Source organism: Echinops telfairi, unplaced genomic scaffold (genome assembly GCF_000313985.2).
Source record: "Echinops telfairi isolate 266 unplaced genomic scaffold, ASM31398v2 ScPeMD7_24;HRSCAF=84, whole genome shotgun sequence".
Classification (NCBI taxonomy): Eukaryota; Metazoa; Chordata; class Mammalia; order Afrosoricida; family Tenrecidae; genus Echinops; species Echinops telfairi.
In genome coordinates this window covers 4,481,117-4,504,720 of record NW_022103921.1, presented here as the reverse complement: position 1 = coordinate 4,504,720, position 23,604 = coordinate 4,481,117, and the positions used below count along the sequence as shown (strand labels likewise).

The window sequence follows — 23,604 nt, the reverse complement described above, 5'->3', positions numbered from 1 at the left end:
AGTATTACATATTTCACATACAGTATTATTATACATAGTTCTTACAAATACTGTAATCAATAGCCTATGAAATGACTTAAGGGATGTACTCTACAGGTGGGTCGCCGAATGACTTAAGGGATGTACTCTACAGGTGGGTCGCCGTCTTTTTCCTCTGAAGGAGCTGGTGTAGGCAGTGGGTGCTGTTACGCAAAAACCGCAATAGAGTGAAGCCGCGGAAGTCGAAGCACGAAATGGCGAGGGTTCACTGTACATAGATCAATTTCTCCATTATCATATATAAATATATTTACATAGGTATATGCCTATATTTAGACTTCTATAAATGCCCTTTTCCTCCTGGTTCTTTCCTCTATTTCCTTTTACTTTCTTTATCCCACTATCATGTTCAGCCTTCATTTGGGTTTCAGTAATTCCTCTCAGCTACATTGCCCTATCAGGCCTCCTACATGCTCATCACCATCGATTTTAGGTCACTTATTGTTCCCTTGTCCCTGGGTTTGTTAACACCCACTTCCTTTCCCCCGGCCCCCCTTCCATTTCCTCCCAGAACCATTGATCCCTTTGTTTTCTCCTCCAGATTATTTATCCCACCTATCTTATCTAGATAGACATGCAGAGATAATAATATGCACAAAAACAAGACAGCAAAACAAAGCAACAAAAGAAAATAAAACAACAACAAAACCAGTGACAAAAAGAGAAAAGCCTATAAGTAGTTCAAGGACTACTTGTTGGCCTTTAGGAGTGTTTTGCGGCTGAGTCTGATGGGGTGCCATGCCCTGGCCCCAAAGTCTATTTTTGGTCTTCCCTGGGGACCCATTGCTCCCCTTGCATTCTGCTGCTCGGCCTTAGTGTTCCGCCTCGGGATGGTGGGGTCAGATTGGGCACAATTCCTGCACTGTCTCCAGTGTCGTCTCCCGTAGCACTATGGGTCAGTGAGGGCCGGCCCTATGGCCCTCTCTGCATTGGCTGCTCTGAGCAGGAATATCGTCCTCAGGGCTTGGTGGGCCAGGATGTGCTCCATTTTCTCTCCCTCCCCTTTCATTTGCTCTTGTGTGCTCTGATCATGTCCCTCTCCAACAACCGAGTTCTTATCTTGACTCCACCATAACCTGTTTTTTGAACTTGTGTTGGTTATGAAGCCTTTTCTTCAGTTTCCACAAGCTCACTGTCATCGAGTCAATACTGTCTCATCGCGACCCAAAAGGACAGAGTGGAACTGGCCCCGTGCGTTTCTGACGCTCTAACACTTTACAGAAGTAGATGGCCTGTTCAGTCTACCCGAGCCTGAAGTTCAAGGACTGTGTCCAATGCCCTTTTCTGTTCTAAATGGTGAATTTGCCAGGAGGCATTTTGATAGAAAAATATTGGAATTCAATACATTGGTCCTATAACTTGGTTACAAGTAGGCAATATATAGATTTATTTCATGCCATTAACATTTACCTAAATTATAATTAATTTCCAAATTACTTACAGTGTTTGAATCTACATGAGTATAGCAAAGTTTGAGTTTCAAAACAGATTATTAAATTCATACAGTATCCCCTTTCCTGGGGTTGGATTCTGTTTTTATAGTGGTTACCCTTTGGGCTGTGATCCTTAGGGTGGGCAGTTTGAAACCCCCAGCAGCTATAAGAGGCTATTGAAGTATTCTTTCTGAGAGACAGAAGCTTTCCTACAGTTAATTTCTTATGCTACTGTTAATGGTGGTGTCAGTTGCCTTGTATCATTGAGGTGGTTTAGACTTTTATAAAATAGCAGTTAGGGAATAGCAAACGGGTACAAAGATGAAGAATGTGATAAAACAGAAATATGAGAATACGTGATTTTAAGCATGTATGTGTTGACCTTTAGAAAATATTGTTAGTATTATTATTATTAAATATTCTAGTCAATTTAAATATGTTTTGCTTACTTACGTTTGTTCACTAGCCCTTTTTAATTTGGAATTTTTTATTAGAAATCGCATTGTAAATGGGTAATTCAATTTCCAGTCCAGCCGCAAAGCGATTCTTAAATGTACGATTTACCATATATACTTGAGTATAAGTCAAGTTTTTCAGCACATTTTTAATGCAGTTTTTGTCATAAAATTAGGTGCCTTGGCTGATATTTGAGTTAGCTTATACTCGAGTATCTATCGTGTTTCGTCCCTCCTTTGTGAAATCTTGGGATAGAGTGGCTTGTAGTCCCTAAAATATAGTTTATGTACTAGAAGGTGGTATATTATCATTATTTTTTAATTAAAAGATCATTTTATTGGGGACTCTTACAGCTCTCATAACAATCCATACATCAATTATATCAAGCATATTTGTATATATGTTGCCATCATTATTTTCTAAATATTTACTTTCTATTGAACCCCTGGTATCAACTCCTCTTTTTTCCTTCCCTTCCTCCCCCACACCCTCATGACCTTTTGATAAATTACAAATTATTATTTTCATGTCTCACACCAACCGCTGCCTCCCTTCCCCCATGGCTTCTGTTGTTTGTCTACCTGGGAGGGTGGAGGTGGCTAAGTGCTGATCATTGCAGTGGGTTTCCCCTTTCTCCCCTCCTGGTATTGCTACTCCCATTCCTGTTCCTGGGTTACGTGTGTCCTGAGCGTTTATCTTTTATCTGTACCTGTGCACATGCTCCGGTCTAGCATGCAATGAAAGGCAGGACTGGAGTCATGATAGTGGGGGCTGAGGAAGCCTTAAGGTGCCAGAGGAATAGTGTGTGTTTCATCAGTGCTATACTGCCCCCTGTTAACTCATCCCTTCCTTGTGACCTTTCTATGAGAGGATGCCCTACTGTGTACAGATGGGTTTTGGGTCACTGCTCCAACCCCTCTCATTCTCAACAACATGGTTTTTGGTTTGTTTTGGGTCTTCTGATGCCTGTTACCTGATCCCGTTGATACCTCATGATCGCTTCTTGCATGGGGCTTGTTGCTTCTCTGCTAGATGGCAGCCTATTTAGCGTCAAGTTTTTAAGATCCCAGACACTATATCCAGGCACCATCAACTTTCTTCACCACATTTGCTTATGCACCCATTTTGTCTTCAGCGATTGTGCCAGGAGGGTGAGCATTGCAGAATGCCAGTTTGTTAGAACAAAGTGTTCTGACATTGAGGGAGGGCATGAGCAGAGTCTGAAGTCTGCCCCCTACCTCAGTGTATTGCCATATGTATTTACATTCATACACACCTATCCATAGCTTTGCTTCCTAGATCTTTCCTGTTTCCTTTTACCTTCCTGCTGTCCCACCATCACACTCACCGTTCTTCTGCCTCTCAGTAATTCCTCTCAGCTAGATTGCTGTTGCACCAACATCCCCTGTATCTCTAAGTCCTCCTTGTTGTTGATTTTAATTCCCCGTAGGCAACAGTACCTTACTTTTTACAAAAGCAGGGCAGCTCCTTTATCAGGGGCACGAAATGATAGAAACTAAAGGCAGTGGCTCCGGTTTCTGACTAGTCACGTGTCACTCTTAGAGATCAAGTACTTCTCAGTGGGGATATATATTTTGCTGATGTAAAGGGCTCATTTTCTTTGAAAATGTGGAAGATTAAGACAGTAAAAATCAGATCTTCAATGCTAAATCTCACAAAGCACTCAAGCATTAAACTACATGCCTTTTTCTGTATTAGAAAGCATTTTTTCCCAGTTGACTTTGAAATTAGAAATGAAAGATACTTCAGAAGATCAAGTTTTAGTACAATTAATATTTCACATCTGAATTAAAAGTTTTCTCTTTGGTAAAATGAAAAACAAAGTTATATAAGTAGTCGTACTGCTTTTTAATGTAAAGAACGATGTCCTTCATAATTTGACAAATAAAACCTCTAAAAATTTTTGAAGTTATATATTCCAGCTATTCACAATTTGACTTAGACGTATCAAAAAATGGAAGTTTAAAAAAAATGTATCATATTTATTTTGACGAATGCAAACCTTTGTATCACTTTCTAGGTTTAAAAAAAAAAATCAACTGTGGTATTTCATTTCCTGTGTTGTCTAATCTAAAATACTTAGAATTCACATTGAATGTCTGGAGGTTTGTGTTTTTTTAGTTGGCAAAAATTCTAAATTCATGGCATATCTATCACTTTGAGATTGAGAGTTCTATTCAAAAAATGGTTTGAAATTTTAATTTTAAAGTGTGCCATGAAGTTAGGTAGCAGCTACTTTTTATAAATTGTCTACAAAACAAAAGCCCTTACGTGAGAGTAAACTGCCCAAGATCCCTTAGGTAGTGTTGTTAGGTCAACATTCTGTAAAAGGCTACATTTTAAGCTATTTGAGGGAAATATTTTTAAGTTTGTTTCAGTTGCTCTCCATTTTCACGTATGTTATTACAAGTTTAAAAATATAACCAGTAGTTTTAATTTAAAATAGAAATTAGGTATATGTTGAATGAAAATATTTATAAAAGAAAACTTCTAATATGTATAAATTATTTAGTAAACAAAATCATTCACGACAATACAGATGGTCACCACATGATTTAAATCAGTCACGTTTACATTTTAAACAACTTAGGGATATTTTTAATGAAGGTACAAATTTAAATGGCTCAGAAATATAAAATGGAACATATACAAGAAGGGAATGCATTTCTCTTTATACCCAAAACTTCAAAATGTCTATGTTTTTATCTTCTTTTGGAGGTGGAAAAACAGTCCAAGAAAACACTTTTCACAGTTAAAGGAGCTAGTATGTTCTATTTCAGCGAAGTTCCCGTCGTTTCCTTTCAAACAGCTTATATTGTAGAGTCACTGTCAAATATCTTGTTTTTTAAGGTTTGTAGGTTGTGTTGAATAAAATTCTCTGAGCCGTGAGCTTCTGAGAATCTGGAGTCACTTCTTCTAACAGACCAGTTTTTCATTTTTATTGAATTCTGAATTGTGTCCGACGTAAAGTAGTAAATTATAGGGTCAAAACAGCAGTTTGTAACAGCAATGCAGAGAGTGATTGGGTACATGATCCTGACTGCAGCCACTACTGAGCAATTCACAAACGTTTGGGTTCGCATAAGAGAATATAAAATAAGGTTGATATTGTAAGGCACAAAGCAGAAACAGAATATGACTAAGTGTACAAAAATCATTTTTAAAACTTTCGTTTTGCTTACTTTGCTTCTGCTTAATGTAACAGGTTTATTTAAAGTTCTTAGCACCATACTGGAACAAGTCACGTTTAGGATTAGAGGGATAAAAAACCCCACTATTTCGATGAAAATAACGATCCTGGAGAGATACGTCTTCCATGTGGCTTCTGGGAAATTTTCAAAGCAAGCTTCTGAGGTATTGTTACCCCGAGAGTGGGTGGATTGAAAAAAAACCGCCGGAGCGCTTCCTCCCAGCACAGTGAACCAAACGGCGACGCAGACGATCTTTGCATTTCGTTTGGTCCTCAGCGTCTTTGACTTAAAAGGGTAGAGGATTGCTAGAAATCGGTCCACGCTAATACAGGTTAGGAACAGAATGCTTCCATACATGTTCGTATAAAACAGCATCACTGAGATCTTACAAAGTAAATCTCCAAAGGGCCAATTCCTTGTTGCAAAGTAAAAAATCCTGAAGGGTAAAGTGAAGACAAAAAGCAAGTCTGACATAGCCAAGTTAATCATGTACGTGGTCGTTTCATTTCGAACTTTGAGCATGCAGACGAAAATGTATATCGCAACACAATTGGCTATTAATCCAAGCACAAAGACCATACTAAACATGCAGCCATACAAAGTGTACTTAAAGGAGTCATCGTAGGGGCAGTGGGAGCTGTTAAGGCTTACCATGTTAAAGGTCCTTTCCATGTGCTAAGCCGCGGCCCTTTTGTCAGTTCAGATCTCCTTTGGCATTCAGATTGGGACCAATCTGGGTGAAACTTCTCTGACTTGTTGGGTGGCTTTCTAAATATTCCCCTTTTCTCCGAAACCTCCAGAAGCCGCATGAAACTTGTGGCTGTGCAGTTTCCACAGGGCTCTTTAATGGAAAGACATTCTCATTTGCTAGTCTCCAGAAGATCCGTGACGCCAGGGTTTGGCTAACCGAAGAAAAACTTCTTAAAAATGCAGTCACTAAAGCCAATCAAAGAACTGCCTTCCGAGGCAGCGGGGAGTCGAGTAGCTTTGTAAGCTTGTATTTCAGTGATCGGGGTGAATATTCCAAAGTTAATATTCCCTCGCGCTCTGGCATATTTAAATCGAAGTTGCCGATCTTATTTTGCTTTCCAAAGCAGTTTCGGAGACGCACACATTCCCACTTGGTTCTCCTTCGCTTCTTGCTCCTTGTGAGGCTTTTGTTTCTTATGTTCCTTCCGTGGACCCCAGGTAGTAAGCAGTGTCTTTTCAAGGTTCCGAAATGAATTCTTACGCTTGTGCGAGCTTGCAGGAGCGAGGCTGCGCCTCGGGTGCCAGCAGCATTGTGTGCTGGGCTTTCTCCGAAGTGAAAAGGAAGGGACTAGCTTTGTAGGACGTCACAGGAAGAAGAGGCTGGGCTTAGACAAAGAATGGTTTCAGAGGTCTGTTTGCAATTCCTCTAATCTGATCATGTGTCTGCTGGGATGTGCGAGCAGGCTTTCAAAGGGTGACTGCTTAGCGGGGCTGTTGGCCCATTACTTCTTTTTGTGCAAAATGCCTTCTGGGGGACTGGGAGAGTTGTGGAGTTTTTTCCTGGTAATAATTGATAGCTGAACAACCACAACAGCAACAGAACCCGTGTTAAGCCCATTTTCCCTTAATCATTTCCTTTTGTGTTTGAGATATGACACTGGTTTTTATCATTAGCATTCTTATCGCACGTGGTATAGTTTATAAGTTGAAATTATTAGTTTTATTTTACTTGTTTTTACATTTACATTTAAAAAGTTTTCACATTTTAAAAATCTGGCAAAGGACTATAAAAGAGCCAGGTTTAACTTTTAGATATAAAAAAAGATTTGACTGTGACTCTGGATCTCTACTTGGTTTTGTTTCGTTTGTTAGTACTAAAGATCTCACGGTTAATTAATTGATGTATTCATGAGCAGCTCAAATTCTATGTCTCTTTAGTTTTGATTAAGAATTTTCTAACATTCCTTCCTCCTGCCTATGAAATTGAGTCAATATTTTAAAGTTGTTCCAATTTCTGAATTACTTTTCTTCATCAAAGATTAATTTAAAGAATTTTTATATTTGGCCTGTTATTAGTCTTGCAGTATCCATAGATATGAGCACAAAATAAAATTGTGTGTGTGTGTGTGTGTGTGTGTGTATATATATATATTTTTTTTTTTTAATTTTTTTTAATGCAGTTTCTGGTCCCCTCACCCCATGGTTTTGAATAAGCTTTGAAGAGTTAAAAAGTCTATTTGGCTAAAATTTAGGTTCATAATTTTAGTTTCATTCTACCTACTCATCCCGTTCTCACACCCTTATTGTGGTATAAACGATATAACATGGTTTACATGTTGTTGTAATTTAAAATTTCTGTGAGAGATACATTTATATTTAAAGTATACCCTCTTTTCAATTCCCAATTAAATCAGAAGAAAGTATATGGGGAGGGGGTAATGGGACAGTTTAGATAGTAGTCGGATGTACATGACATTTTCACAGCTTCGTAGCCATAACTTTTTCTTTCTATATTTTTCAGAAAAGGCTACTCGCGTTGTGTTTTAGGAGCCCGGGTGGCATAGTGGGTTATGTGTTCGTTCAGCTGTTAACCGGGAGGTCAGCAGTTTGAACTCACCAGCAGTTGTGCTGCGGAAAGAAGCAGCCTCCTGCTGCAGTAAGAATCTACAGCTTTAGAAAGCCACAAGGGCAATTCTTTGTCTTTCCAGGTAGCTTTGTGTCAAAATAGGCATAATAGCAGTGACTTTGGATTTTCAGTATGTTTTGTGTTTTTTTGTTATTGTTTTAAAATTTGATTTAAGTTTTACTGAAACTCTTCAGATGTCAAAACAGTCTTGAAATTTTTAAGGGTAATTTATTTTTCCTTCATAAATTACTTAACTAATTTTAAAGTAACGTTACAGGAATATGTTTTTATAGCTTTTAAATTTGAATTGTTTATGCTTCACAACTTTTGTCAGTTGATGATGAATGCCCCGGATATAAAATATATTTTTTATTGCTGGACAAAAATTCACCTGTAATCAAATGTCACTCAAAAATGTGTTACATATAGTTATAAACTTAACAATTTCTATTTAAGGAGCTCAATTTCTTTATATTAACACATTTGGTATATGAGAATGATATTATATGTATAATCATATTAGAAAGGTAGTGGAAACCTGAGTGAGGAGAAATGAAAACAGGTGTAGCGAATTAGCTTATTTTCTCATTGGAGAAACTTTTGTTGCTAATATTTTAGAAAATGACAGATTTTAGAAATATACTTTTAAATTAATGATCTATTTTTTAGTTATCATTCAATTAAGAAATGTTTGAGTCCCCAATAAAATGATTTAAAAAAAAAAGAAATGCAAACAATTAATTACCCTACTTTTACTTTAATTTCAAATGTGGAAATTTTTTTTTTTTCTTTTAAAAAAATCATTTTATTTGGGGCTCATACAACTGTTATCCCAATCCATACACACATCAATTGTGTAAAGCGCATTTGTACATCGTTTCTCAAAACATTTTCTCTCCATTTAAACCCCCGACATTAGGTCCTCATTTTTCCCCTCCCTCCCCGCTCCCCCCTCCTGCATGAGCCCTTGATAGTTTATAAATGGTTATTTTGTCATATCTTGCCCTGTCCGACGTCTCCCTTCATCCACTTTTTGATTGTCTGTCCCCCAGGGAGGAGGTCACACACAGTTCCATGTAATCGGTTCCCTCTTTCCTACCCATTCTCCCTTTACCCACCCTGTTTTGCAACTCATACCACTGGTCCTATAGGGCTCATCCGTCCTGGATTCCCTGTATTTTCAGTTCCTATCTGTACCAGTGTACCTCCTCTGGTCTAGCCAGACTTGCAAGATAGAATTCGAGTCATGGTAGTGGGAGCGGGGAGGAAACCTTTAGGAACTAGAGGAAGGTTGTATTTCTCATCATTGTTACCTCGCACCCTGACTGGCTCATCTCCTCCCCGATGTGGAAATTTTTTAATTGAAGAATTAAACTGTATTTACATTTGAAATACCTATTTATGTAACAATGTTGTTATTCACTTGAAATGATTTACCCACAGCCCCCCTTTCTAGGAATAAAGATACCTTGACTGTTCATTTGTAGCTTTTTCATATTTTAGTTACTGGTATTTAAAAGTGTGGATGTTTAATGTACTATTTGCTAAATTAAGCTTTCTGCTGTTATTAGTATATCACTCACTGCCAGGACAGTAGAACTGCCTAGTAAGATTTCTGAGACTGTTAATATTTTCTGGAACTGACAGCCTCATCTTTTTGCTGCCAAGTGGCTGGTGGACTTGAACTGCCAACTCTGTGATTAGCCACCTAATGCTTAACTCACTGTGCTACCCGGGATTGTGTTTCATGTTCTTAAGATAATGCCTGACCCTTCGTAGATACCCTTGTGTTGCAGCTCAGTGAATCATGTAATAGTATTTGAATTGTGTTGAAAGCTGTTGCTATCCTGGAGCAGGAGCAGGTGGGCTGTCAATTTTCCAGGAATAAGATAATTGAATGCTGGATTTAGAGAATTAAATACATTCAAGGACTCAAATATTTGTAATAGGTAATTGGATTAATACTAGATCCTATTGTTTTCTTCCTTTGTCTTATTTTCTATTTACTTGTCTGCAATTAATATAGTAGACTATCTAAGACCATAAGTCGTATTTTAATGTGGTGTTTGTACACTTCTGATAGTGAAGTCAATCAATTTTTGTCTACCAAGGCTTTTAGGGCGGGTAGTGAGTTAACATGGACAACCAGTTTGAAATATTGTGTCACTCTGCGATTCAGTCGCTTTAAGAAGCCAGGTAAAGTTCTTGCATTTTTAAAAAATAAATTTCTGGAATCTCTGTGACTTTGAGGAGACAAAAAATCTGATGTGCCCAGGTTCAGTTAAAAAATAGCCAAAAACTGTTTTTTAATGAATAAATCATACCTTTATTGAGTACCCATGTAAGTGAACACCATGGAAGGTAGCCATCTTTCCCCTCTTCTTTTTGGTACTGTTCTGGTCCTGACTGTGACACCTGTTTAGATCATGCCTCTTCTTCATTGTCGCTGTCACCTGTGTAATTATTCATTCGTACTCTTCTTACTTCCAAACAGGATTTTAGTTTCCAAATGAGCATACTGTCAAAACTAATGGAACGAAACATGCAAATGTTACCATATTTTGTCATAGGTAAATCGTATCAATAAATTTAAAAAGAGTGTAATCTGGTACAGTTAAAAATCGAAAATGTAAGCATGTGGCAAATTTACTGAGCATTATTTATATTCCTTAATTCTGAAACAGATTCATTCCAAATGTAGCAAATATTTATGGAAAATATATAATATTAAAACATAAGTCAATTAACACATTTGTAAAAGGATAATTTGCTCAAACTTTCACCCAACCACAATAAAATGTTCAAAAACCAAAACAGCAGCAACAAACAGTAACAGCTAAGGGAGAGGGGTAGGAGTGGTAAAATGTGAAGCAAAGATCTTACAAAAATCTAGGCTAAGAAAAATTGCTGTATTTTGCAAAAAGGCAAAAATGCCAAAAAAAGAAAAGAAGAGATTTCAGATTACAAAGGAAAAATTTATCTTAGAAAATGATACAATTGATCTTGCCTTTTATCTTAGAAAATTGGAATCTTTTCACATGACCATGCAGATTTTTTTCTTTAATTGAAGAAATATTTTTCTTTTAATATTTCTTGTTTAATTTAAGGACCAAATGCCAAATGTCATTCTACAAAAAATGTTAGATTTTATTCATTGTTAGATTCCTATGGTCTGATTTTATACATATAGTCATTTGGTTTCATGCTGAGTAAATTTGATTAGTGCAAAGGCTCTATTCTTGAGGACCTGGAAGCTTCTGAAACTCTTATTGTTTCTTAAATAAGATTAAAATACTATCAAGAAACAATTGATCTAAAGAAAACTGAAACGTCAGGCTTTTAAAAAAATTTTTTATTAGTGAATGAGGATTCGATCAGTTTTTCATTCAATAATTAGTTTTATTTCAATTTGCACCATGAAACATCACTTACTGCACTTCCTCCCTTTGTTTCCTGTCCCATTCCTTCTCCTTCCCTTCTCCTGGCCCTTGGGTCTCAGTGCTGCCCTTTTGATCTCAAATGGTTAATTATTCTAAGGTGTGTGTACCTCCCTTGTGTTATTGTTCTCTTATAGACCTATTGTTTGCCTGAAGATTGAGTCTTAGGGCTTGAGTTCATTTCCCCACAGAATGGGTGATTCAAGGGCCCCAATCTTGAAGGTTCCACCAATATTTATCCAACCAGTAAGTCTCTTTTATAATCTGTGAGTTTGTTCCACAGTTTTCTCCCATTCTATCCAGGGCTTTCAGAACAACTGGTATTGATAACCAGACACCATTTAGTTCTCCGAGTCTCCGGTTTTAAGACGCTGGTATTCGCAGGGCCTGTTAGTTCATTGGACTAATTGTTTCCACGCGTCTTCCAGTTTTTTCACTCTTCTTTCTAAATTACATTTTAGATGGCCTCTAAGCAGCTTTTAAGGCAGGGGTTCTTAACCATATAGTTTGTGCCATTTTACAGTCCCACCAGCAGTGTATGAGGGTTCCATGCTTTTCATACATCACTACCATTTATTGGTTTCTGGGTTTTTTGAACTTTGCTATTTATTAAATGCTGGGACAGGAGCCCTGGTCGTTCCTCATTGAGCTACTAACCCTGTTCCTCAGAAGAAAGATGCAACTTTCTACTCCCACAAAGAGTTAACAGTCTCAGAAACCCACAGGGCATTTCCCTCTTGTCCTACAGGGTCACTGTGAGTCGGAATTTACTCTTATGACAGGGAGTGGTTCATGAGCTCTCAGTTCGACAGTGTTGATTTGCATCTCTCAAATGGCTAATGACCACGGGCATTTCTTCATATGTTTTTGGCCCCCTGATTGTCTTCTTTGGTGTGTCTGCTCATATCCTCTGCTTATTTTCCATTTAAAAATTGTATTGTTTGTCTTTTTCTCCTTGAGGTGTTGATGTTTTCTATAAATATTGATTAGTTGTTTATTAATATGCCATTACCTTTTTCCTTCTCTGGGTTCTCCTTTGGTTTAGTAAAATATGGAAGTTACTGTCATCTAGGTTGTATATTTTCAGTTAGGTTTGAGAATGTATTTATTTCATGTATTGAGACTATGAAGTTCTGTCTTATTTTTTTCACTGATGAGTTTTATAATTCCAGGTTTTACATTTAGGTCTTTGACTCATCTTGATTTCATTTTTTTTAATATAGTGTGAGATATGGCTCCTGTTTCATTCTTCTGCAAATTGATATCCAGTTTTTCCAGCAACATATGTTAAGATCTGTGCCACTGTTTTGGCCACTGTGACTGAATACTAGATTTTGAGATTGAGAAGTGTAAGGTCTTCTACTTTGTTCTTTAAAAATGTTTTTTTTTTTAATCTGAGGTCTCTTTCCTTTTCTTTTTTTTTTTTTTGGTCTCTTTCCTTTTCATATAAAGTTCTTGGCTAATATTTCTATCTCTTTAAAGATAGAAATTTAAAAATCATTGGAATCTGGATTGGGATTGAATAGATTCTACAAATGACATATAAAAAATACTTTTAATTTAAAAATTTTTGTTGCCCGGTATGATAAATTTTCATTTAAGTTCAGAAACAAATAAAACTTTTCCATTTTGAGAAGTAAACATTTGTAGTATACGTCGATAAAATCTGATTGTTTCCTATAAAAGTATATTTTAGCCTAAGAAATATTTGTTAAAGTTCTAGACAGACTCATTAGATGATGATAATATTGGATGGTGACGACAAATAGATGATGATATCTATGGGTATTATTTGGAAGTGATTTACCTTCCTATCATTATTACAGACATTTAACCCTTTATTACTTTTTACTGGAGCATGAGCCAACTACCTAAGTTCAAAAAGTTAAACAAATTTATAGGGTTTAGTGGGAATAGAAGAAGAAAGATTTAAAGTGTTATGGATAATGATTATAACAAAGTCAAAGTAGATAGGGATCAATCGTGCAGGTTCAAATAAAGAGGGCAAAAAAATCCCCCCAAACTCATAGCCATTGAGTTGAATCGAACTCATAGCAACTCAATACAGAGTATCCGAGGTAAATCTTTATGGGAGAAGGTGACCTTACGCATGTCCTGAAGGTGGATTTCCACTGCAGACTTTGCCATCCGCAGTCCAGTGCATGCCAAGCAGTGCCACCACAGCTCTTAGAGAGGACGGAAGGGAGCCAGAGCCGCCCCTGCTTCCCTATTTGCTCTCCTTTCTCTGCTGGCCTCTCCTCACTCAGACTACCTCTAAAACTTTATGAAGCCTTTTAATGGAGTCTCACCTCATTTCACCAATTCTGTTTCGTAACTTCCACAGTACTTAGTTTGTCTCATCTAAGAGGCATATCCATGAAATTCAATTAGAATTTAAAAATAGATGAAGAAATTAGTTTTTAGAAAGCAAGAATAATAGTTGCTTGTATTATCTAGACGGGAGTAAGAATCACCATGTCAATAAAAGGCCCCAGTGGCTTCGGGAGGAAGGTGCAGACTATACCAGGCGACACTGTCAGAGGAAGTGACAAGATGACTGGCAGGCTATACATTTTTGGGGCAGTATTTCAGCAGAATTTTAAAATTGTTTAAAAAAATATTCCAGCAGTTAGGTATAACAGCAAAACATTTTTTACCAAGTATATTTTACATTTATCAATATACCCACATGTCCAAAACTCTATGCTAATTTACCCTTTGAACCTTCTGTACCTTTTGAACCTTTTGAACCTGGTCAAAGTGGTCATTATTAGCTAATTACAACGAGACTCTCAGTCACGTGGTTTTGTCTACATGCACTGCAAGCACACGCTGTCTTCATTGCGGCCAGCGTTGAACTGTATAGTTACTGATTTAGCCAACTTTTCTGGTGTTTTAGCTACTGCAGTATGGTAAGATAGGAGTCCTCGTGCCTTAGTGGGTTATGCATTGAACTGCTTGACTACAAGTTCAGCTGAGGCTTTCTACTCCCATAAACATTTACAACCAAGCCCCAGTAAAATGATTTTTAAAACAATTTACAACCTTGATGACCTTAGGAAGCAATTCTGCTGTGCTCTGTACTACTATGAGTCATAGGGTCGATGTGAGTCAGGATCATTAGTATTTGTGAACCTATGCCAGTAAGGTTGAAAAGTTGTAATTAAAAGAAAAAATTTTTTTAGAGTTTCCACTCAATTACTAATAATGTTGTAATTCAATGTAGAAAGATTTTACAAAGCAATTTTTTTTAGTATTCCTATAATCTAATATTTCTTAATCATATATTATTTTATTAAGGATTCTATATGGTCTGGTACCAGGAGGAGGCCCATGTAGGTTGGGTAGGTGGGTGATGATTAGGGGTGAAGTGCCTGAGATTCTAATCCCAATTGTGGTATATGTTTATGTGAACCTTGAAAAAAAAACCCTTTTAGCTTTTCTATTAAGAGATGGTGAGACTTAGTCTCCCATACTTTGGGTGTGTTATAAAGGAAGCCTCGTCCTGAAAAGGAACACTGTGCTTGGTAAAGTAGAGGTCAATGTCAAAGAAACTCACTACCAGCCAGTAGTAAGATACAGTGACCCAGTGACTGGCTGATGGGCTCAAACGTAATACTTGTGAGGACGGCACAGGACAGAGTGGTGTTTCGTTTTGTTACGCATGGGGTTGCTATGAACTGGAACCAACTCAAAGACATCTGATAACAGCATCAACAATATAAACCCTAAGGAGTCCTGGCAGTGCTCTGCTATCGATTGGAAGGAACCCTAGAGGCAAGGTCAGCAGTTCAAACCTTCAGCTGCTCTGCTAGAGTCAGATGTGGCGTCCTACTCCAGGAACGGTTGCCCGCTTGGAAAACCACATGAGCAGCTCTACTCTGTCTGACAGGTAGTGAATTAATATGACCCTTCTAGCCATGATGCCTTCCGTGCTTTATTATAATTCTGCGCTCTCGGTTGGTGGTTATCATCTCATTTTGGGATGAGTTCTGTGTTATACTAGTGGACAGGATGGTGGGATTAGCCTTAGTAGAGAGTGTGGAACAGTCACATTTTTTGTTTTCTTGGGGATATGGTCTGCCAAAAGACAAAACCTCGTGCCTCAAAGTCATTCCTCTGTGTATAAGAGCCGCCTCAGACACAGAAATCCCAGGGCCAGGGGAAGAACATGTTCGAGATCTCTGTCTGAAGTGGCAGAGGATGAGTTCAGAGGTTCCAGAGACTATGGGACAGCGCAAAGACGATGGGACTGTGCCAGGCTGCAACCAGAGACTAGGGCAAGGGAATTAGGAACCAGAGCAGAGGGTCAGCTCTGAGACTGGGAGTGTGAGACAGAGTGACAAGTGGGCTTCTTGGTCCACAAAGGCAAAAGCTAAGGTACCATGCATTTGGCTGAGAGTCTCAGGACTGGAAACTTAGGCTGCTGCCTGAGCAAAGGTGTTGTTTTGGGCCAATGAACGTATCCTTACTGTTTACGGCGTCTGACTTGTGGGAACCTATTACCTTATTTAAAAATCCTCTATAATGGTGACTTTTGCCTGTGAGTTCTGAACGGCCATTGCAATGAGTTATAGAACCCAGCATGGAAACAGAGTGCTGTTGGTGTTAGAATAGGATAAAAAAGATGGAGGCGGGAGGCATGTCTAACCACTGCCTTGTGGCAGTAAGGAAGCCAGAGGAGCTCAGACATGTGCAGTGCACTCTTCTATAGGGTCGCTGTGAGTTGGCATTGCATTTGGTTTTTGTGTCTTTGGTAGTACTGTTGGACATAGCCACTCTGGGAGAAAAATTAGGCTCTGCACCTGTAAAGATCTACAGCCTCAGAAACCCTACACATGGTCCATTTGAGTTGGAACCCACTCAGTAAAAGTGGATTGGGTTGGTAATATGGTTGTTGTTGTTGTGGTGAGGTGCCATCTTGAGTAGGCTCCGGCCCATAGCAACACTGTGCTCAACAGATCAAAATACTGTAGGGGGGAAAAAACCAACACTGCAAGGTCCTGTACCATCCTCACAATGGTTTCTGTACCTGAGCCCATTGATGCAGCACTGTGTCAACCCATCTTGTTGAGTATCTTCCTCTATCATAGGCCAGCCCTTATTGCACTCCATTGTTGTGGTAGAGATCCCCCACTTTGCCTTTTTCTCACTAATACACGTTTCTTGAAACTTCTGTGTAATAAAGAAGATTTACAGCTGGGGGTGGGAGTGGGGGTGGGGGTGTAATGGGAAACAGATATCAAAAAGTGCAAGAAGAAAGAAAATATTTCGAAAATGTTTGTGGTATAGCGCTGCTTGGTATGATGTCTGGAGTATGTCCAAATAAAATGGCTTGAGGACAAAAAAGACATTTTTCTGTGCTTGTCATGAAAATCTATCAATAGGTTCTCCTAAAACAGTCACCATAGCCTTCTTTTTGACCTTCCTTAAACATGTGATCCATTTAAAAACTGTTGTTTTATGTGAGACTGCATTCCAGGAAGCTTTTTGTACATCTTCGATGATAGCAAGATCTCTACTTGAGTTTTATGAAAATGTTGATATTAGTCCTGTCCTAAAAATGTCCCCGCGCCTCTTATGGCACAAAAGTTTCTTTGTTTTTCAATGCACTAGAAGGGGATTAAACAAAAGTGAGAGAACTTGTCTGCAGCCATACACTGGTTACAGAATCATGTTTGAACTTACTTTGTCATCCATCATGCATGACTGAATTAGAAACTTTGTAGAATTTTTTTTTTAATTTTTACTTACCTAGGTATTTAGTAACTAGGATATTTTCGCAGAGATAAAGTTTAGTGGTGAAAAAGCAGTGGGCAATGCAATCGCTGTTGTGTTTTGTAGGCCACATCTATGCATTGAAGTCATCAGGTGAAGAAAAGGACATTTGCTCTGCCCTTTTAGCATTGATAGTGCAGACCAGGCTCCAATCTTCAAACAGACACAGGCCTTGCTTGTAAAAACCTTATCTCTTTTTGAGTTAGTTTACGTTCTTTTTTTTATCCTTTTCCCCAAGGCAAGAGTTGGTTTTCTTAGCAAACACATTGTACTAGTCTTAGTAGCCCCTGATGTTGGAACTACCTTTAGATGGTAGGACTTGAGAATTCAAGTCTGACTTACACCCCGTTACAAATTACTATTCATTTCCGTCAGTAACTCTGCTCTTCAAGTCCCTCAAAGACAATTGAGCAAACTGAAACCCCAAGAAGTGAAGGGGTTAGCTGGAGCTGTTTATTGCCAGGGCTGGAACTGGAGCCCTACTTTCTTGACTTCTCGGAAGGCGCTCCCATTGGAGCAAGAAGCTTGGGGCACACAGAGGTGGCTGTGGTGAAAAGCTTTGTTTTGTTATGCTTCTATAAATATAAATAGGAGTTTTTAAAAAACAGTATACTGTAAAATCATGATAGGGATATATACTCTTAAAGGTTCCCATCTGCCTATAGATTAAACATGCTTTATTGTTGTTAAAGTTTAAAAAAATTGGGTTTTTTTGTACCTCACACTATGCTAACTTTTAAACAGAGGAGGGAAATGTATCTGCTTCTCTCAAATAGTTAGAAAATGTTTCTGTAAGCAATAAATTGAATGTTTTCCAGCATACTTTATCAGAAATTCAGGGACTTCTTAGTCTAGTTCAGAAGCTTATAATCACTTTCTACTTTATCATTTACTGGGAAAATTGCTCTCAGAGAAGCTAAGCGATTGTGTGTATAAAGCTACTGTAGTAAACCTGAGATAGATAACAAGTTCCAAAATTATGAATAATAAAAGTTATTCTCTCACCAGAAGTTTTGATGGTTATAATTGGAGTTGTACCCAAAGTAAAATCAAGAGTATGGAATCTGCCAAATTTTCGTTAGTGGATAACTGTAATCTGAAATAAGTTTCTTGTGGTTCAAAAGAATGAAAAAATATAATTTAAAAATTCTATACTTATTCATTTTGAATGCAGGAAATGTTTGCTATACTGACAGACAAATGAAATATTATTCTTGTTGAAGTTATGTGCTACAAGTTTTGCTGTTAAAAGTTTTGTTGTTCCAAAATAAGAGAAATTAATTTTTAAAAGATCTAGATGTGAAATTGTTATCTCTGGACTTATCTTCCACCTAGGCCTGAAAGAGGTATTTTCATCTCTCTAGCTCCTCCCCGAAGTTTTGCTTTCTATCATTTACCCCACTTAAAAATGGCAGTTTGCCATCTTCACAGGACTTCAATGTTCTTTGCATTTGGTAATAAAAAAGAAGTCTGAAGGGGCTAGATCAGGGTGATAGGATGGGTGGGATAAGATTTCCCAATAAAATTCTGTTAGGACAGCCTTTGCTGCCTTTGAAGAATGAGTAAGTGCACCGTTGTGATGGAAAAGAACTTCCCGGGTGCAACTTTCCTAGTCTTTTTCTCACCAAAATAGTTTTCCATTTTCTTAAAACTCCTGTATAACAAGCCCCAGGATGGTCCTGTGATTTCAAGAAAAGCTATCAAGAATACCTCTTGGAATCCAAAAAAACAGTTGCTGATCTCTGAGCTGATCTCTTTCCCTTGAATTTAATTGACTCGGCAGATCCTCCTGGGAAGCCACTATTGTGATTAGCTCTTTTTGTAACAGGTACCTTAACAATACCAAGGGAAGCCATTACTGTGGGAATCTGACTGCAGCCATCTACTGATCAACAAGACTTGTTAAAGCATGCCTTATTTAGAATAAACCCAGGCATGTATGAACTAGAGCCATAGTAGCAATGCTTTTTACTTACCCTCATATATGGAACATATAGTCTAGCTATTTCATTTTTAAGGAAAAATAGTACACCCCTCCCTATTTGTATTTCTTTTAGTAGTACATATTTGTCCATGTCCTCATTAAACCCAGGTTATCAGACTTTTAAGTCTTGGCTAAACTAATAAGTCAAAAATAGTATCTCATTTTAATTTGTATTCTTTAATTATGAATGAAGTTGAGCTTAGAAATAGGCTTAGAATATAGAGACATGTGACATAATGTTAGCATTTCAAATCAGTGGCAGAAGTGATTAATAGTTTGGTAGATAATAGTGAGCCCTATTCCAGCTAGATTAGTACTTTAAATGAGAAAGACTACAAAAGTTCCAGAAAAATTCTATTTAAAGGGTAATAGTAGGAAAAAGTAACCTAAGTAGAGTGCTAAAAAAAATAATCCTTGCCATCAAGTCAATTCCAACTCTGTGGGACCCTAGAGGACAGAGCAGTACTGTCCCAGGAGATTCCCAAGGCCATAATATGTATGGGAGGAGTCCTGGTTGCACAGTGGTTATAGCGCTCTCCTGCTAACCAGAAAGACAGTGGGTCTTATGCGAGGGAGAAATGTGTGGCAGTCTGCTTCTTTAAAGACTGAACACTTTCAAAAGAACATGGGATCTTCTACGTTGTCTTATTTGGTGTCTGTGAGTCCCAAATGGACTTAACAGCAGTGGGTTTTCACCTTTATAGAAGTAAAGTGCTGCATATTTCCCCTGGAACAGCTAGTGGATTCCAATTGCTAGCCTTTTGGTTAAGAGTTGAGCTCTTTAATGCACCATCAGGGCTCATTAGCATATCAAAGACTTTCTAAAAATTATATGAAGTCTGAAATTTTAAGGAATAGGACACATTAAGCTAAATTTAACTTTAGTTGCAAGAAATACCGTTTAAGACAGTAAAAGGAAATGTAGTATATAATAATTAATTGACAACTTCCTTTTAGGAAGCCTCTTAGAATAAAATTAACAAAAATTAGCTCCTTTTAAAATGGGGAAAGGATATGATATCATTTTTTCTGTTTGATTTTGAACTGGTTCTTAGTTTTAGGTACAAAATTAAATTTTTTTTAATTAAAATTTTGTTCCCCAAGACTACAAAATTAATTTTTTAAATATTTGTTTGAAGTTTTGGTCTTTGAACCACTACATTTGATCAGATTTTTAATTTTTTCCTCTTTACAGATAATATAGATATTCAAGGTGTGGGTCTATGAATCTATTACAAGTACATTTAAAACTGGAGATGCATTTTGACCCTGAGCATGTAGGTTGATGTTTTGATTTCAATCCAATTAGAATTCAAAGAAAGGGATTGGTCTTTTAAGCAATACTGACACTTATATTCAAGAAACAAAATTTTTAGTCCTTTGAAGTAAAATCAAGTAGCTTTCTTGAAGCCAGAATTAATGTTGCCATGGGAGACTAAGTTGAAACCTCATGAATCCCAGGAGAGAAAAAAACAAGTCACTGTAATCATAGTACTACAAAGGTGAGGAAAGCTACGCTGTTATTAATGTGTACGAACTGAGTGTGGCGGGGTGGGAGTGGGGCGGGGCTTGGTATTTCAGAACATACATAACAAGTGTTTACCTAGCAGGTCAATAACTCAAGGGCCATTCTTAATTTGGGCCCCAGAGAAAGTGAGGGGAAAAAAAATTCTTTGTTTATGTAACATTCCAAAATCTTTTCATAAAATTATCCATCTAATAATTTCTATATAAATCAACATAATCCCCTTTTTATCTCATGTTTTGCAGTCATTTTTTAACCATTCCACATACTTTAGTTTATGACGGTAACCAATAATGTTAAAAAGTATGCTCCGTTTTGGCCCACATTAACTGACCTTAATTACTGCAAAACAATCTGAATGTTGTCATTTTTCCCTCTCTCTTCAGCACTGTGATGGATTATGACTTGAATTTTCTCCCCTGCGATCGATGAGCTTCAGATTGAGGTCTCAAGAACTCCCGTTGCAATATTAATTCTGCATTTTAGAAATCTCTTCAATTTTACTCCGTTGGAGTAAGAATTTTGTTTCCCTAGTGCAAGCCAGTTAAATTTAAGCAATCATTAGGGACTTCAGAATTTTCCTCAGTGATGGGCAGTAAAGTGACTGAATTAAGAGAATTCATAGTATACAACCTGATTTCGGAGCGTTTTATAAAAGCATTTCATAAGAAGCCCATCTACTGGCAGACATCTCTGCTGGCAAAACCCTACCTCCATCTATAGAAAAGAGGCTTACAAAGTATCGGCTCCTGAGGTCAAAGCATCCTTCCATAAGGGAAAAGTGAGCTTTGTCTCTGTCCGGGGTAAAATTACCCCATGCAGGTAACAACGTGATTCCTCTTGCTCCCCTGGAGCCTCATAGTCCTGTCAGGATATCCAAAAGTATTTATCTTTATTTTGTAAACTCTAGAGGAAATTGCCATTAAAAAAAAAAAAACTCAAATAAATTTGAGTATTGAAACTTAGAAGAAAAGGATACCGTAGCCTAGGGTATAAACCGACCCGAATATCAGCCGAGGCACCTAATTTTACCACAAAAACTGCATTAGGAATGTGCTGGAAAACTCAGCTTATACGTCAGTATATACGGTATATATTCTTTATTGGATCCAAAGACCCAGGCACTGGCAATGAATGTATCAAAGTTTGTTCTTGATTTGACACCCCTACAACCTTAAAGATCTTAGTATTCTGAGGCAGAAGCTTTAAAAAATTTGGGAAGTTAAATATAAGACCTCATGGCTCCTGTATCAGAGGGATTCCAGAGTTCCAAGGTGGAATTCTGTAGAGCAGCGGTTCTCAACCTGTGGGTCACGACCTCTTTGGGGTCAAACGACCCTGTCACTGGGGTCACACAATTCATAACAGTTGCAAAATTACAGTTAAAGGGTCGTGGCATTAGGAAGGTTGAGAACCACTACTCTCTCTATAGTCGTTAAAAGAGGCACATCCTCTAATCCAGTATGAGTTTTATGCCAACACGGAGATATTGTAAGCCAAAATGCACTCTTATAGAAGCTAAAAGGAAAAAGAACGATACTTTTCCCCCACTCTGTGACAGTCTAGCCAGGCTTTAAATTTCTATCCCCAAATGGCTTAAATCAGGAACAGAAATCTTAAACAAAAGACCTAAAACTCCAAGGACCCACTGAAAACCTTTGCCTTCTAGAGTCTGACAAAAGCCTTTGATGAGTTTTGCCATGCACGCCTGTGATCTACAAGAACCCCCAAATACCTCAGTAAATAGCTGTTTAAAGTCAGAGTTTGCTACCAGCAGGAAAGAGAGATTGCATGACTATGTTTAACATGATAACGTCAATAGATGACATACTCCCAACATCAAAAGCACAGTTGTAAACACAACCCTCTTTATAACTTTCTGTGGACCAGAGACAAAGTTGAAAAACTCAAACCTTTAACAAATTTTCCTACAAACAAACAAACAAAAAAAGACAAGAAAAGCGAACGGCATTCACAGATCCCAGCAGTGCCACACCCAAATGCTTTAGTTCTGATAGAGCTGTTTTGCAATGCACAGCACTCGGCTTTCCAGGACTGCTTACTTCCAGCCAACTCCTACAGAGTGGCAAAGCAGGAAGGCACACAAAGGGTAGGTACTCATAGACCCCATATAGGTCTGGTTTTTCAGTTCGTTAGGGAACATGATTCAGAAAATCCTGCCAACTACACCAATATTTATTAGAGAAACAAAACTCTCAATTTATTTAAGTAAAATCCAAGAGATTTGTTAGCACCAGAACTAATACTGCAGTGGGATATTATAACACCTCAATCTGAAGCTCCTACATCTGCCTGTAGGGAATGCCAGGCACAAGCAATTATAGTGCTAAAAATATCCTGATGGTTTTTGGTAATTATTAAGGTCAGTTTTGTAAGGCAAAGCTTATTTGGCTTAGGATAATATAAAAACATTACCTGTAATGTGTGTCCAGTAATATTCCTAAAAATACCCAGAAAATAATAACAATTCCGGTCTTCTATTTAAAACAACAAATGGTTACTATCTCACTCCGTTTTTGAGGGTCAGAAACCTGGCCCTGGATTAGCTATGTGGTTTTGGCTTAGTTTCTCTCATGAGATTGTGTTAAGCTTATGTAAACCAAGGCCATAGTCATTTTCAGCCTGATGAGGCTGGGGTAATGTACACCCCGACTCACTAATGTAGTTACTGGAAGGCCACAGCTCTTTATTGGCTGTCGGCCGGAAACGACTTTCTCTGCCATCAGGCTCCTTCACTCCCGGCAGTCTGCCTCTCCTCCGAGCAAGGGACTCGAGAATGGAGCAGCAGTTTCTGGTTTGCCTTCGTCTCAGGAGTGACGTACTGTCATTTATGTTATATGCCCCTGACACCACCCAGGAGGGATAACCACAGAAGTTTAACTGTCCAATGGCAGTGGTTATTGGGATGATCTTGGGCTTGGTTACCATAGTTTTTACTTAGCGTCAATTAAGAAGCAGATCATGTCAGTTTCCTTCTTTGTGCTTCGTGGTGTTTAGCCTGTGATGTCTTTATGGTTACAGTGTATGATACTGCCACTGAGTTAATTCCGACTCATAGCTACCTATAGAATGGAGTAGAACTGCTCTTGTGGGTTTCCAAGGCTCTAAAACGTCATTGGACCA

The 23,604-nt window shown here is 38.0% G+C and overlaps 2 protein-coding genes across 6 annotated transcripts in view; one reads left to right on the top strand and one right to left on the bottom strand.

The window, feature by feature from the left end:
* The window catches only part of RB1 (RB transcriptional corepressor 1), a 189,450-nt gene that overhangs the window by 119,212 nt on the left and 46,634 nt on the right, over positions 1-23,604 (top strand). The window lies entirely within an intron of this gene.
* Positions 4,519-6,419, bottom strand: LPAR6 (lysophosphatidic acid receptor 6). Its single transcript, XM_045289093.1, has 2 exons — positions 5,792-6,419; positions 4,519-5,576 (listed from the first exon to the last, which is right to left on the bottom strand). The coding sequence occupies exons 1-2, from the start codon at positions 5,947-5,949 to the stop codon at positions 4,760-4,762; spliced, it is 975 nt and encodes a 324-aa protein (XP_045145028.1). The 5' UTR covers positions 5,950-6,419; the 3' UTR covers positions 4,519-4,759.